The sequence below is a fragment of the Rhodnius prolixus genome, unplaced genomic scaffold (genome assembly GCF_049639745.1).
Source record: "Rhodnius prolixus isolate KJV_2025 unplaced genomic scaffold, Rpr scaffold_2, whole genome shotgun sequence".
In the NCBI taxonomy this organism is placed as follows: Eukaryota; Metazoa; Arthropoda; class Insecta; order Hemiptera; family Reduviidae; genus Rhodnius; species Rhodnius prolixus.
In genome coordinates, this window is record NW_027411592.1 from 62,648,300 (window position 1) to 62,665,551 (window position 17,252).

At 33.2% G+C, this 17,252-nt stretch overlaps 1 protein-coding gene across 3 annotated transcripts; it reads right to left on the minus strand.

Moving 5' to 3' along the window:
- Positions 1 to 332: 332 nt before the first annotated feature.
- On the minus strand, positions 333 to 17,151 carry PAN3 (Poly(A) specific ribonuclease subunit PAN3). 3 transcript variants are annotated; one of them, XM_074120229.1, is made up of 14 exons: positions 16,805 to 17,151; positions 16,550 to 16,646; positions 16,322 to 16,411; positions 13,936 to 14,070; positions 11,367 to 11,892; positions 10,367 to 10,519; positions 9,225 to 9,341; positions 8,069 to 8,234; positions 7,632 to 7,743; positions 7,356 to 7,466; positions 6,633 to 6,772; positions 4,603 to 4,794; positions 2,365 to 2,527; positions 333 to 1,427 (listed from the first exon to the last, which is right to left on the minus strand). In XM_074120229.1, exons 2-14 carry the CDS (start codon positions 16,619 to 16,621, stop codon positions 1,305 to 1,307), a joined length of 2,100 nt encoding a protein of 699 aa, XP_073976330.1. In that variant the 5' UTR covers positions 16,622 to 16,646; positions 16,805 to 17,151; the 3' UTR covers positions 333 to 1,304. The 3 variants fall into 3 exon arrangements, 2 of the variants coding, with proteins under 2 accessions (XP_073976330.1, XP_073976331.1); XR_012455944.1 differs by having other exon boundaries at positions 1,273 to 1,427; positions 4,548 to 4,794; XM_074120230.1 differs by lacking the exon at positions 333 to 1,427 and adding an exon at positions 2,086 to 2,273.
- Between the last annotated feature and the right edge of the window lie 101 nt (positions 17,152 to 17,252).

Here is a 17,252-nt window from a genome sequence, read left to right on the forward strand (position 1 = left end):
TTCACAATTTAAAACAATAATCAACAATTTTTTATTTCTATTCCATTTTTTTAAATGTGTTTACCGTATCGTTATCAAGATTTAAGAGCAAAGAAAAATTTAAAAAAGTCAAATACATAACCAATAGTTTAGCTAATCGATTAATTTGAATAGTTACTTAATCGAGTTTTATGACAGGGGTTTTTCTTAATTTGTACAAATTACGATTAGGTTGTTTTTTCTCTTTCGCTTTTTATTTTTAGAAAAATAAATATAAATTTTTTAATAATTTTTGAATTTCAGTTTGTTTTAAGAATGTAAATGTTTTAATGTAGCAAAAAAATGCAAAGGAATGCCGTGTTATTTTATTTATTGTTTACAACCTTTTTACTAAAAATAAATTTTATTTTAACACTCTTAATCCTAGTTCTATTAATTAAATAATGTTATGTACAAAATACGACGAAAGTAACAAATAAAAACAGCTTTCTGACTAAAAAATAATATCAGAAGAATGACCCGATTTTTTTGAGTAAAAAATTGTAAATATTAAAAAAAACAAACAAAAAAAACTACTTTTTTAATAAAGGCAGTTACTTTGTGAGTAAATCAAAATTTAAAATAAATTCATTAAAACTACCACAGAGAGTCGGCGTTAAACTAAAATCAAACTAAAAACAAAACAAAAGAAACCAATTATTTTACACTATTAAATAATATAGCTCAACTGAGATCGGCAAATCGTAAATTGCTAACCAAATTTGCAACTTCTTTAACAAGGCGGTCCTGCACGACTGAGAAGGGAATGCCAGCGATTGTTTTTTAATTTTCATCAATTATATTTACATGTTTTTTCCCCCTATAACAAGAACGGAATAAAAAACATCTCTTATAAATTAAAAAAAAAAATATGGAATACCCTATGCCCAGCAAAGAAACGATGTTTTCAAAACTTTTTGCTGGCAAAAAAAAAAAAATTATTGCTAGGGGAAAAGTTAGGCATTTTGGTTAAGTGATACTTTTCTTAAACACGTTCAGCCTAAAAACACAAATACATTTATTTAAGTACTTCTTAAAATTTCAGAAACTCTGAATAGAACACGGACAGCTAAACCATGTCTATATAACGGAAGAGCTTTAAAAAATAAACGTTCCGTATTTTTTTTTTTTTTTTTTTTTTTTGGAGTTGTTAAAATAGTATGAGTTCCAGGGACGGCTGGCAGCTTATCTTCTTATTTTCATTTTGTTTGCAAAAACCAGAGAATTGAACAAAAATACACTGGAAGGGGAGAGACCTTACTTATTTCTTTAATTTTTTTTTTTTTTTAATGAATTTTCGACATGCCCGCACTTGCCACTAACTCGGCGAACGACTGCTGCAAACAATGTTTTAGTTCAGCATACGTTACCACTAGAACACTTTGCTCATCACGTGACATCAGGCACACCTGTAAAAAAAAAAAAAACAAACAAAAACTTAAGTAACTAATAAAGAGACGTATTTGCAACGTACTACTGAACTTTGCATTAGCATTGTGCATAATAAATGTAACGAAAACTATTCTTACATTACTTAAACAAAATATCAGCATTAACTGACTGAAAGGCGGCATTGATTGCCATTAGTGGGAACCGCCTAGATCAGTGGTTCTCAAAATAGATTCCAAGCGATGTTAATGTTCCGTGAAAAAAAATTATAATATTAACAACAACTACTTCAAATTTAGTAAGATTGTAAAATTATTAATGGGCAACTAAAGAAACTGACGGGTTGAAAGGCCCACAGTCAACTATCTAACTTGATGTCTATGATTAGTAAGGTATCATTAAAGAAATTAAGAAATACTTCCCTAGACCAATGTAACATGCTGAATGGTGCTAGCTGTTATCTTAAAAGAGAGACATATGGCAAAGAGCAGGGGCCCGTTATATGTCGATTGGAGTTTTGCCTAAGCTCAGTTCATATCGCCTGTACCTCTAAGAATTAACTTAGATGTAAGCATATAAGTTTCCTAGAAGAAGTCATTTTGTCTCAGAGAAAAGACTTCCATGGAACCTGCCAATTAGCAGTTGTGCAAGCTTTGGACTCAAGAATGATCACGATTTTCTCTAGTAACAACTTCTGGAACTGATGTAGCTGATTCACCTAAACACGCGGTGTGGAACACCGACGATAAGACGGCGAAACATTTCTATAGAAATTTCACCCTGGCGACAGCCATTCTTATTGTGGCTGAATATTATTAGGCTGCACACTTCGTTGGCAGAAATACGTCAGAGTCCTCCAAAGGCTCCTATATTGTTTTTTAAATCATCTGTTAAGTTACCTCTGATAAGCAAGATAGAAAATATTAAAAAAGTATAAATATTTAAAAGAGATATTACTTTTTCATTAGTACCAGCATCCAGTTTATTTAATGAATGGACCACATGAGCCATATCCAAGTACGGCCGACCATCTTCTGTGACCTGGTGAAATACATGGTCCCGAAATAGTTTTAACATATAACGATCACCTGTTTCGCTCCAAGCTGGATCCATATTGAACCTGTTCACAAAGAGGACAAAATACGATTATTTTTTATAATATAAGATGATATCTGAACGAATCTTATTCAACTGTATCAATAAAAATTGTTGATTTCACAATATAGTACGCGTTTCGACATCTGCAATATAACTGAGTGTGGCGTTCAGACTGAGTTAATTTTATAGTACACTAATATACATACTGTTTTTTTGAATAATAATCATGTAACCATTAAAATTTATCAACAAAAATAAGCTAATGCACAACTATCGAATTCACTGAATAAGGGTTGTTCAAATATCATCGTAACTTGTTGAAGAATAGTCTACAAATAATAAATAAGTAATCTTCAGATTTTTAGATAAAAATCAAAATTTAAAAATTAAGGTTCTCAATTAACAAAGAATTACGAATTAAAATTTAAAAGCGTAGAATTATGAGAATATGCTCGCTATTTGGACCAATCGAAACTTTTATTTGGCAAGAAATATTTTCATCCCCTAAAAATAATATAACAAATATATTTCTGGCTTCCATGGCAACGTTCGCATCATGAACAATCCTAGGCTTCAATCAGGAGATAGGTCTGAGACTATCTGTTCAAGACACCAGTTACTCCTGCCACTAGAGGTAACCGTTCAGTACAATCCAGGTGGGAATGTACTGAATGATCTACAACAAGCAAACAATCTCAGCAAACAGTCCCCATCCATGTGGATAGTTGCTATTTCTAGATGAAAAAATTGAATAAAGAAGGCTTTGCTTTTTAAGATGAATTCTTCAAGCTAGTGATCTCTCTCTCGCGCGCAAGTAATCTTTCTTGCAAGCTGGGTGAAAATTTATCGTTTTTATCTCCTGTGAGGAAACAGATGTTTAGGGTAGTAATCTCCAACCTTTCAGCTCCCTTCTTTTCCTGAGGCTTCCATAGAAAGTAAGATCTATAATAACATATATGAGGGCATTCGGAAGAGGGATATCTTCTGACACCAGGGGTTGATCATCCCCTATCGGCCTGCATTGTGTAGTACCATGAATTAAAAGAGAAGGGTTGCATAGAACCCTCATCCAGACGACTTAATTTGATGGGCTACAGTGGCGATATTTGGGAGAGACTAGCGATTTCCCTCAGATGGAGTTAACTTTTTCAATTCAAGTTGTAATAAATGAAGCAAGAGAAATTAAGCGTTAAATTAAAAACCTATTTTCTGTTAGTATGGAAATTGCCAAAAAGTGTGGCTTATCGAAACAAAATTATAGAATTTCAATAACTTTTAATGAATTCAGGATGTTGCATGCATTTTCACTTTTTTTTATTTTATTTTGTTTTGCTGCATAGAAAGATGCACCCTGCAATAAATACACAATCGTAAATATAGGATGTCTCAACCGTAACCACCACTTTACGAATTTACTTCAAAATTGGCGGCTACGATTTTTACCAAACTTAAGTGTTTATATCACATGCATAAAGTCCGACAATTGGTTTTAGGTAAGTTCTGCGGAGGGTAGGCTCCTCTCTGAAGTTTAAAGAAAATGCATCAAGTCCAGAACATTAGGAATCGTAGTATGTGAAAGTCATACACCACCATTTTACAATGCTAAGGTTATGTATTCGTTTATATATGCTATTTAATGTTTAAAAAATGTGCTGCAGAAAAAAGCACTAGTCATAATGTATTAATTTGTTTTTCCATACTTTTCCTAACTAGTGAAAGAGAACATAAACAATTGTAAGTGTACCTAGACTATCTTAGGATGACAATATTTAAGCGTCGCAATTTTTGTCACAAATAAAAAAGTGTACCTAGACTATCTTAGGATGACAATAAAAGTGTACCTAGACTATCTTAGGATGACAATATTTAAGCGTCGCAATTTTTGTCACAAATAAAAAAGTATCTAAATTAATTTCTGTTTATTTATTGCAGGTTGCATCTTACTAATTAATAATATATAAATAAAAATTATTTGTTTAGAACGGAAGTTGTGGGTACTGTCTATTTTATATGACTTTAAAAAAAAATATATATATAAATACCCTGACTCCCCTGTTCACCATGAATTTAATTTTTTTGTTTTTCAAATTCACTCACTCCGGACGTTCATTAATTGTTGCCAATTTGACCATCAGGCGACACAATCTTCCATTTTCCATCTCTTTTGCCAATTCAGAATGTAATATATCGTTGTGATATTGCACGGTATCCAATTGTGAATAATATCTTGCACCTATCATCGGCATTAGTTCCACTACAGAGCGCACCTGTTTATTGCTTAATAGGTAACTGAAAATTAAATAAATTAAGCAAAATTGTAAAGGGGGAAAAAATTGCATTTGTGGGAAAAAAAATAATAATACGACCAGTAAAGGGTTGGTGTGAGTGTGAGTGATGTTGAATATCAAGTGTATAGTGTTTCTAAAATAGCTTTTCAAATATTTATTTGCACCATTTAAATATTTAAATAGATTAACTTCAAAACAGAATTAATTATTAATTCTGTATAATTTTTTTTTTTGTATACTGTTTTTTAGTATAACCCAAAACATCTCACGGAGATTTTATTGTTGGTTTTAATTATTGTAAATAATCAAACCAATTATGGGCGAATTTTAAAAGACGATGCTATTTCTCTTTCTTTCAGGCATTAAGAAAACAATTATAGAGTTTCTTTCAATCCTTAGAATTTAATCTAGAAATAAACTTTTTGAAAAAGAGTTTCCTCTATAAACAAAAAACAATGTCCTTTTGCAAATGTTAATTTTCCTGAACCGCACAATTTACAAATGTAGAATGTTTTTCCTCTAGTTTTCTGAAAACTCCCGCAAAGTGCTGTCAACAATGCTGCAATTTTTTCAATGATCGTCAATTTTTAAAACTGAGTTTTCTAAGGAAAATAAATTTTCAGCTAAATTAAAAAAAAAAAAAAAATTGGTAGCTGTGAACAGCACCGCAACTTGACTTAATTTGTTTGTTCTATTTTCCCTCTCTGGTTTTCTTTACAACTTTAAAAAAGTATGCACACACACACATATGTCGATCACTTCGAGTTAAACTCTTTTTGATATTTAGGAGGACTTTCAGGGAATTATAATTACTTAACCTGCATTCAACTAAAGTATTAGGTTAGTAAGTACACTGCATAAAGTATAAAAGTCATTAAGTAAAAGCTATGCTTTATGCAAGCACCTTCCACACGGTCAATCAGACGACTGAATTTCCTATCACAGTTATTTTAAACCTTCTATTATCACACTTCATCCGTTAGATTTTTTTCATCAATCCAATAAACCCGCTGTTAGCGAGGAAATCGTTTATTGCTGTGTTGTTACGTGAGAATTTCATTTCTAAAAAAAAAAATTTACGGTTTTCCAATGAAATTTGCCGTCATTCAAAATGGCAACGAGTGATGTAAATAGAAAATCTCAAAAAACGAAAAATCAATTATTTCAAGATTTGTGCTATTGTTGCTTCCTATACCGGATGTAGTATCGTCCAAAAAGTTTTAACCGTTCAACCGCAAGGCGACTTAACTCTTGCTAATATTCATTTTTTTTCTCCATTTTCTCGAAACCTACTTATACTATTTACCGATCAAAATGATTACTTTCAAAGTAATAAACTAGTGTAAGAGAGAATCTCTTGTGAGTCGAATCAGGTCTAGTCATTCTCTACAATGTACACGTATTTTCTATTAACCTCTAAACTGATCTACTCGCGCAATTTAATTTTCTAATGTTCATATTGTTGGAATTCTTATTTTTTGTGGATTGAACACAATTTATTCACTAATGCAGCAGTTGAATTTTCATTAAATGCAATAATTTTCATTTTATAAAAATACAATTTTCCTCGTTGTAAATCGTAAAACTGGATAAAGGCTAAACTTTCATTTTGTAAACTTCTTTTAACTCATTAATGGATTGGACTTCAGAAGTAATATGTCCTCTTTTTTTGTTTAAAGCACCTTAAGTTTATAAGTTTTTCCAAATTTAGGGGCCTATTAAAAATACTTCAAATAAAATTTTTGTGATTAAAGCTAAAATTGAGTACTTAGCATTCTAAAAAAAATAATATAGATTTATTAGTACGAGTTATAATTGGACAAAAAAGCATATAATTACATAACGAGATTTCTGAGATCCGAGGAATACGTTCTAGACATCAAGTCCAAAGATGTCTGCAGATTGTCTCTTTGGACGGCAATCAATGATCGACACGCTAATGCCAGTACCAATTTGCCAAGAGCAGTTAAATCTTCTTGCTTTAAACATTACAATAAAAAAATAATAATTAAAATTGCATAGAAAAATGTTGCTAATTTTCCTTAATGTGGGCAGTTCATTTTTCCAGGATATTTTCAAATGAAAAGTTGAAAAAACTTTTTTAAACTACTATTAACAAATTAAACTCGGGACTTTATTCACTAAATATTAACTGAAGTGGTAATATATCTATCCTATACATTACATATGTTATTTAAATGTAATTTATAAAAAGTTCCTGAGTTTGAGAATATAATAGGAATAGATTGAAATTGCTATTCTTAAAATCATATTCTTTCAGCTTAAGTTCCATTCCAGTATAACTTAATGTTATGTTTAAAGGGAGGATGAAATTCCGAGTTCGTTCCAAAAGTACCGTAAGGTATCACATTACCTTTTTATGACATTTTTCAAAATTTTCTTTCTCTTAACTTCGTATTTTGATCAAATGTTTCTAATTGAATAATATTTCTGGGACAAATCCATTTGGGCATTTTGTGTTATAAGTTAAAATGTATCTGTAAGTCAACAACTCGAGAACTGTAAGAGTATGTCATGATCTCAACTGATTTTTTTAATTACCTGATAATGAGGTATAAGTGTAAGTGGATTGGAGACGGAACAATCAAAGAGAACTACATCCTGCACGGCCGGAGAAGAGATCCTCAGTCTTAACCTTCCAGTATGTAGAACCTGCACAAAAGAGAATTGTTCAACTACAATATCAAGGATGATTAAAAATGTTTGGGGACGTACACTCGGAGTATTCTTTAAGATTGTTATATTTCCAGAAGAATTCAATAGTAGAGGATGTAAATACATGTACAACCCAGAATGAATGGAAAGAAGGGCTACTACCTTGGATGGATCAAGCGACCGGCAAGCAAGTCCCGCTGCATGTACTACAGCTAAAGCACCGGTCAGTTGGATCACGTAGCTCCAGATCGTAGTCTCCGACAGCATTCCGTTTCTGTAAAAATAACAATCATTTCTATTATTATTCGGCCTTGAACAGGTAATTCTCAAAGTTCCATCATGCACTCTTTTTTTTTTAACAAATGTTGCGTTTCAAATTCGAAAGAGGACTTTCTGCGATTTTTAGTTCTTCAGTGATCGTGGACACACCACACACATATACAACAGATTCACACACACCACTGTTTTTTTCATTCAAGGAGAACGTATTTTTCCAATAAGAACACAAAACCAATTAAAAAAAAAAGAAGAAAATATGCAAGATTACAATAATTCGAAAAGTAAAGAAAAAGTAAAAATAACACAACGTTAATACGTACGAGTGTTGCTGACGTAGTAATGAATTCTTGCTGTGCGAATAAGGACGTGGTGCGTTTGGATTGGACGAAAAAGAGTCAGTATAGCCATTTATTGTGTCAGCCGTGGAGAAGTGTCTGGACAACAGCGTCTCGGAGTCCGGATGATAGTCATACACAAACACTATCGCTAAAAACACAGACAAAATCAGATGATAAGAGAAGCAAAGAAAACTTGGACTAATTGCAATCAATTAGAAACGGAATGAATTTAATGTCCTTTAATTCAAATTGTAATAGTTTTATTTGGGTTTAAGGTGGATATTACTGTTACACCGAATTCATGCCTATTAAGGGAAAATTGTTAGCAATCGAAATTTACGGATACATCGACCCGTCAAACTTGGCAGGGTTGGCTATTCCTCAAGTTTCTATCTTTATTTCCGAAACTTGAAAGTGGTGACTGACTGAAAGAGGCAGCTTGACTAGAACTCTCTTCCTACCTAAAATTCGGCTATTATGAGGTGCCTAATGTTTCTTTGGACACCCAGCATAGAGGAGGACATCCACTTGATTCTTAGCGAACAGCTGTCAGCTGTTTCAAAGGACATCTCACCCTAACGGTTTAAAGAGTTATTTATTTAGGCTACCTTCAGACATACAAGTCTTTCTACAATTCTCTGCTGGTCAAGGCAAACAGCATATTTTCAGCATATTTACCAGAACTTCAAGTACTCGCTAAATGGCCTCTTCTTAGGGTTTGGTTGATTACCTATAGCCCCTAGTGCATACTGATTCAGGAAGAAATGAAACGACCTTACACACACTCTTTGAATACGTTTAAGTCACTAAGGTACAATATGAAATCGTAGGTTCCCTCAGCAAATAGAGGTCATATCATAAAAACGACTAGTACATAAATCCCTGGACTTAGTAAATTATCTTTTTACCTGCAAAGCAATTTAGAGAGATGTTATTGAGACGATAAATCTCTTTGGCTGAATCGTTTTGGGAAAAAGGACTTCCCCTCTGTTCTAAATTAATTAGAATTTATTCTATTATTATACTTTAGTACTTGCAAGTGCTAAAAAAGAAGATGCGCAGAGCCAATGGACAGACAGACCCAAAGCTTTCACCTCAAATAATACTCTAATTGACTTCTAAAACAAAAAATACTTACACTGGTCACCAAACGATTTCGTAGTAAACACTTCTCTCAACTGTACAATATTAGAATGTGACAATTTCTTCCACATATCCACCAAGATCATACACTTCGAGTTGGGCAGTCGGAATCCTAAACACAAAAAAAGATTAAACGTTAAATTTTAGTCATTTTAAAAACAATGTATCCACTAAATCAACTCCGTAAACCAAATATCCTTCTTTTCTTTAATTATTCCATAAAAAGCATAATAATCACGTCGATATTTTCGATGTCTGACTTTTTCTGAATTTTCCGGGATAACTAAATTCAAATAAAAACTTGTTTAGGGATTTTTTTTTTTTTAATGGCAGAAACAAGATAAATCCACAGAGTAAAATGGTGCTTTCGATTTTGAAATTTTCGACGAACTCGGAATTTCACCAAACACGTTAAACCGTTGCACAAAAAGCAAAACCGTACATTTCTATTGAAATAGTACTTTAGAGAGAAGAATATGTACCTATATCTCCCCAAACTCCTATTAATCGACTGGTGAAGTTTAAAAGTAAATAGTTGGATCATGTTTTTTGAGAAAATCTCGAAAATTGAGAATGATTTTCACCATATTCGGAATTTTAGTAAGACATTTTGTAAATTACTTTCCAAGTTAAATCTTATACAAAAAGAATGAATCGAAAGCTCTCAATTTGGAGCAGTAAATTGTAAAAGAAAGTAAAAAAACAAGCGGATTAAATGCATTATTTTTAAGATAGATAAGAGAATAAAAAATAAAAAAAAATCCTTAAAAAGAGAATATACGATCCATAAGGAAGTATATACTACACTTCAGTTAAGATTTCCTGGAAAATAGATATCATACTTTCTGATTAACTAATCTCTAGAGAAAGAAGGTTGCCAAATTATAGTATTGAATAAAGCAAGCGTGCAGTAGTTAATAAATTTGTGCTGCAGACATAATTATTCAACCTAAGTTTTATTTTTAAAATAATTTTTATTATTCAAATTCTAGCTAAATAGGAATCAAAATAGAATGTCTTCCGAATTATAGCAAACATGCTTACTAATAATGCAAAACAAAATAAACAATTTAATCGCAAAAAAAAGGCAAATGGAAAAAAAGAAACTCTAACAAACTTAAAAGATTAAAAGCATACCATGTACCCGTCTCAGGCAGTACCTCAGGCCAGTTTTAATATGAGTTGCCTTGTATGTTGAAGTTGTGTATGGAATGGAATGCTGTTTTGGCAAACTCGGCGCTACTTCCAAAGGTACAAGCTCATGGTAATTGTCCACTTCAAGCGGTAAGTCTGGGTTTTGGAGAAAAAACAAATAAAATTAGAAGTTATTATGTTTCTAAAGGAATGGATAAACAAAAAATTATTAAAATGATGGGGAAGGAAAATAAAGAAATTTTCCACTTTTCGTAATCACGTAAGACCCTCTGGTTCTTTTAAATAAAACTCCGCGGCGAATGACCTCATCATAAGCCTTTGATAAATTTTAATTTAACATACATACTTGGACAAGGTGAAAAGAACTCCGCCTTGTACAGAGATGACGTTTCTGTTGAAGAGTTATCAGAAGTCAGCGCTTTCATTGTTCAATATTTAAGTGGCTGTGGCTTTAAACGTGGTGCGATTTGTTATGAAGATGATCCACGACAAGTGCACCCCAAAAAACTGTAACTGCAACCACTTGAGAAGAAAGTGTGCAATACTTTATTGAACAGACACTGAGACAGCTGATATTACAAGTACTGGAAGAAACTGGGCGCTTACATCAAAAATTAAAAAAATGAGAAAACGTGAGTCTTGATGTTGGCCAATGAACTTCACTCTTCTTCTTAAAAATTAGTTGGTTATCGACATATCGGATTTCTGTCATTATTCATTCTTTGAAGCCTTGGCGAGCTTTAAAAATTTAAAGCGACCCAAAAATTGAGAAACGTTAGCTATGCTATGTCTAATTACTAATCTGATTTGTTCCATTCTTAGAACGACTCTGATTCTGCACTGAACAAGCTCAAAAACGATTAATGGAATATGTAGATGAATAAAAATAAGAAACAAAAAGAAGTAATTATCATCCTAACAGAGAAACCTTGTCTCTTACACACTCCATTAGTTTGTTAAAGTGAATATATTGAACACTAACCAGGACACGATTCCGGGTCGGGTTGTGCTAATGTAAGATTGTTCTTGTGCTGTACTTCCAATCTCAGCTGGTTGGCGATGTAATAAGACAAAGAGGGATCATTAGCAGGTGTTGCTGCAACAGTAGAACTACTATTGCCAGTAGAGCTGCTGCTTAGTGCGCCCGGCGAACTACGATGAGGTGAACTAGTGACAGCCGTACTGGATGAAGGACTAAGATGAACTAGAGCTGCCTTTACATGTGCCGGTGTACCTGGATACATAGTAACTCCAGTCAAAGTGCCCGGAGCTCCCACTGCACCGGAGTTCACCACATCACTTCCCACCGAGCTGGACACTATTCCGCCTCCAGCTAGTCTGGCGTCTTCATCCAACAGGGTACCGCTGCATCCGGCCACGGACACAGGCACTCCACTTCCGCTCGAGCTGGCCGCTGTGCTGACAGAGTTCTCGACGCCTCCACTTCCTGTGGCAACCGCCACCGTAGAGGGTGCTGAATAGAAATAAGTCGTGCCTCCCACATATTCCTATTCTTTCATAAAAATTGGTAAGTATTTTTGTTTTTGTTTTCTATCTGAATTAACAAAATTGAAATCTGAATCTTCCCTTATTGCGTAGTTTGTGAAGGTTATAATTACAACAAAGAAACCTTAAGGCAAACACTCAGTACAACTTTCTCTCGTCGCAAATGACGCAATGCAATTTTCTTAAGACGTGCAATCGTAAGGGGACGGATTTGGTACAAAACCTTATTGTCATGCTACCAACAGGCACCTTAACTGCATATTAAATTTCAACTTTCCGCAATTTTCTGCGCGCGCGTAGGGAGAGAGAGACCTAAATTTGTAAAAAAAAAAAATCAACATTTCCGACTCTGGAGACCTCAAAAACATATTTCCGCTGGAAACTAAAACTATAAAATAGCTGCTCAATCATAATATCTTCTTTCACAGGAGACAAGAGACAATTTTGGAAGTAAAAAGTCGGAAATGAATGATTCACCCCACTTTTCTCAATCTAACATATACATAAGAGGGTGTGGCTGTGTAAGTGGATGGAAAATTTCATTCGAACTTCGACTTTAACAACTCATTTAATCATTTTTAATATACAGGCGATAATAAGACTATTCAGTATATAAACTGACGTTTTAGATAAACATCTAACCACCCTCCCTATCTAAAAAGTTCTTAATCAAAATTTCCTGGAATAATGTTTCACATGATGTTGTTAACCTTAATGTGAGCAACGATCGTGCCAATCAACAAGAAAATCACTGGAGTAGTTTTTACAGAAATTCTCAAATAAGCGGGGGTTAAAAAAAAATACGAATTCTGTTAAGTGGAACTGCAGGTTCCGGAGCACTGTTCGCTAAATTACTTGCCCGAGCCTTGATGAATACTCAAAGGAAATATAAAGTCAGAGCTTTCTGTTTGTTTACGTTTTCGAGTTCCTGTTCTCTCACAAACGTACAGACAAACCAATTTCTAAAAACCACCTTTTTTAACCCACCGGCACATCAGAACTGATATTACGATTTAGGTAATATGGCAAATCTAATAGTAAAATAAATAAATAAATAAAGTAATACGAAAAAATATTGTTAAGATAATTTTTATTTAAGTTGAGGTACGAGGCGCTCCCACTTTGGTTAAAACACAAATACTACAACATATTTTTTGAACGTATTTATAGACATTGAAGCGATAAAGTGATCTGAAGGTCAGTGATTAGTTTCCACATAAACATTTTGGCAAATACTACTTGTTTCTTTTCTTTTTCTTTTTTTTTAATAACACTCCGTGGTGTTTATATGCAAGGAATATTTTTGAAAACAAGTTGTTTCGGAAATATTAATAAAATCTGGATGTTAGGGATTAACTATGTGGTCAGCGTATTTGATTCCCATGCAGAGATCCCAGATTCGAATCTAGCTGCTTGCCTTTAGATTTCCTCTATCCCAATGGATAGTGTTGTTTCTAACGAGAGTGTTGATTTCACTATCTAATGGATAGTGTTGTTTCTAACGATAGAACACTGGCCGGCAGTAGACTGAAAAAAGCTTCAGGCGCCAATAACGTGGAATGTGGTCGTCTATTTAATTTCTCTTCTAAGTAAAAGAAGAGATTTATTGCTTCGCGGGCCCTTTTATCGGACATCTCTGCTTAAAATTCAATTCAGAAAGTCTGACACAATTGTAATACTTTTCAATTATTAGTCAAATTATTAGTTTGTAAAAGGCACATTGCCACTGTCAGAGACCAACGTTTAACTTCCGTACGGAATAATGCACAATGGAATGTCCTAAACCTATCACTAATCCGCCGATTCTACGGTAGCGAAGAGTTCCTTAACTAACTTTCAGTCTGACAATCGAAATCGTCCGAAAAATTCCATATACATCAACATAAATACGCCTTGCGATTTCCTTGCGGAAAACCTAATGGATTGAAAGAGTTCTTACTCAAATCATTATTTACGCGCGCGCGCACACACACTCACAAAATTATAGAAAGTAGGAAAAGACAGTTTACAAGAGAATAAATCTAATAAATATATGTATGAATGACCTGGTAAGTTGGTACAGTAGGGGTGGGAGACGGATTGGTTTGCACGGAATTGACGGTTAGAGGCGACGTCGAACTGTACACAGCCGCCACTGAAGGAGAACTTCTTGGCACAAATTCATTCGTTCCAGATACAACCTTAAACAAAAAATGGAAGAAAAATAAGTCGATCACATAAAGTAGACAAAACAAATAAAACTCATCGCATCAATATGGCTGGAAGTGTGACTCGTGACACTCGGGTGGCAAATTTAGTGAGTTAAACTTAAATGTTAATAAATACTTTTTGTGAGTGACTTTTATAAGTTATGAAACGTGTGGTTCTCGGACGGTTACAGGATAGTATAAGAGTGAGCAGGGGCGCTAATTCAGGAAGTGATATCTCTGTAAGTACACGATTTTCACTAGAGAAGGATCAATTCAATTTTCAGAGTCGTAATTTCTGTTGGCTATCAAGTGATTTAAAGCGGTTTTGATGACTACCCAGTCCTGTAATCCAAAGGGTGTGTGACTAGTGAGTGTAATGTATGGTTGCCCGGGTTTTTAGAACAAAAAAGTAATAAGAAGGCAATTTTCCAAGCCTGGAAACTCTCTCCAAGTTATCTTCAAAGAGTAATGGTTAGTAACGGCGAAGGAAAAGTTGGTAGTACTGCGTATGCAGCAAGCATTGAAAAAACACAAATATCGACTAGACCATCGGCGAAAAAGTACAGTAGCACTCGCTTAGATTAACTGTGGCATTCAGACGATCGAGGGCTTGTCGGAGGGCCGCTGCAGACTGTTTAAACACTGGATCCCATGGGTCTATGAATGGATAGCTTTTGACAAGTTTGACAGAACAAGAAAGAAACTACACTATACGTATTGAACATTTTTTGTGAGTAAGGCCTAATGGCAGAAAGTTCGGCAATGAAAACTCAAGCTATACCCGGATTCTTTTCAAAACAGACAGGGCCTAGATAAGTGATCCATCTTGGGACCGCCAAAACAAATCCCTGAGTTGCGGAGGGATAGCATGACAAGCCAACCCTCAAGGATCTAATCTAATCTAAACTTACATATGTCCAAATTTTAAACTAAAAAATCATATTTAGAAAGCAGAAAACAGATGAATTCATTTTGGATGTAGTAGAATTATACCATTTAATCAGTCATAGGGAAGTATTGCCCCAAATGATGCATATATTGTGAGTCACATTTACATTTTTCGTAGTCAATTATTGAAAACTTACGACTCTTTCATGAATTTTTAAGGGGAAGGGGGACTGATCTCCTAAAACTCCCTTGGGAGTAATATGTTTAATGATAGTGCCGGTTTAAGCAAGTCACTAAAAAGTGAAAAAAAAAAAATTCATTGAAATCTGAGAATACATTGAAGTCTGAGCTTTCTGCGATTCTATTCACACATCGAGAACTAAAAATATGTTTTTCTGATCAGTATTTCCGGTGAAAATTTAATTTAAAAAATTAAGCGCCATAAAAATGTTTAGAAACCTTCTCTCAAAACTTGCATTTATGGAATTGTAGATATTTTAATTCATGTCGGTAATTACGAATTTCTAGTTTTTTAAACCAAAAATATTAGGTATCAGATGCGGTCATGAATTATTTTTTTCTTAAATCTTGAAATTTACAACTGCAAGTCCGACCACTCATGCAACAAGTACTAATACTAAAATTAATAAATAAAAAATGACCTCCATTGGTGTCTCTCCAATGTAATGCTAACTAAAATGAATTCCGCGATTATTTTTTATTAATATTAGAACTACCTACGTAGTTCCACAACACATGTCACTTAATAATCGTATTTTCTGTGTAGGAGATTTCAAAATGTGAAGAAGAAAATTTTTAAACGATCTCAATGATATCAAAATGTTTCAAAATCTCAAAATTATTTTCCAATTGGACACCAAGGGACCTTCAGTTGTCAGCGCAGTTATCAAATAGGGCATTTATCTCGTACACCTACAATTACTACCTTTTTAATTAAAACGCAAATGAAAATTGTAATAACTTTTTTTTGTTAATTAACTTTGAAGCTTCAACAAACCGCTCTAAGGAAAGTAAAAAAATAAGTTAAACAAAATTAAATATTGTTACTAATTTAAATAATGCACAGAATTATGGGGCTATTATTTACATGAACTACTTTCTACAATTGAAAGACCTTCAACAAATGATAATTATTGCATACACCACGAAAATTAAAATAATAAACAATGTCTTAGCACAGTCCACTTTTATTATAAACAAATGAAAAAAAAAATTTGTCCACCTAAAAAGGATAAGTAATTATATATTACAGTAAAATATATCTGTAATTATTGTTAGCAATCTTTAAAATATTTTTTCATTCATTTTAAAATAAAATTATGTATTTACGAACCTTCTTTAACGAACTGGTAATTGAATCATTTATGCTGAGACTTGATAAATTTTTTGAAAGTAATGTGCTGGAGACATCGTTCGATCTTTTCTGTAAATAAATTTACTTAAAACACTAGTCATATTCATATACGAATTAAATGCCCATAAATACATGTTTCAATTTTCATTAGAGAAAAGAGAAAGTAAAAATATAAAATTTATTTTGAGAACTTCAAAATGTTTATACCATATAAGTTGCTAGCTTTGATTCTTGGGGAACACCATTAACTGGGGTATACGGAAGGAACATAGGATCCATGTTATGGTAAAAACAAAATTTTATTCTGTGAACAAAATTAATCATTTCACTTCATTGTATTATTAAACAAAAAAATACATATAGTCATAATTTTTTGTTTTTGTTTAAATTTACTATGCTAATCAATTACCATTTATTAAAACCTTTAATTATATCTAAAAACTGCCAAAAAATTAAACTTACTTTCTGTAAAGGTGATTTTTGTGTTTATTACTGTTTTTTCTCTTTTTCAATAATCCATTGTAAAAAATGGAAATCTCATGTTGAGGTTCGTTGGTCAGAAAGACGAAAAAAAAAATTCACTTTTTAAAAAAAGTCACATCTTTCCCGTCAAAAATATTTATTATGTTAACAAATATGAAATAAATGAAAACATATTCACTGGTGCATAACCAACAACATGTAGCGATCACTTAGAATGCATTTATAAAGAAGACGTAGTTTTTCAACTCTACTCAACCATCACCTATGTTTTGCAACAACATATGGCGCTTTTCACGCAGACACCAAACTAACAAACACTGAGACCCCCTCGCACACGGGAATCTGTTCCTCATCTGGCCACTAGAATGCTCTGAACTCTTTATATACAGTGATGGAAGTGTTTTACCGATCTAACTGGTTACTGAAA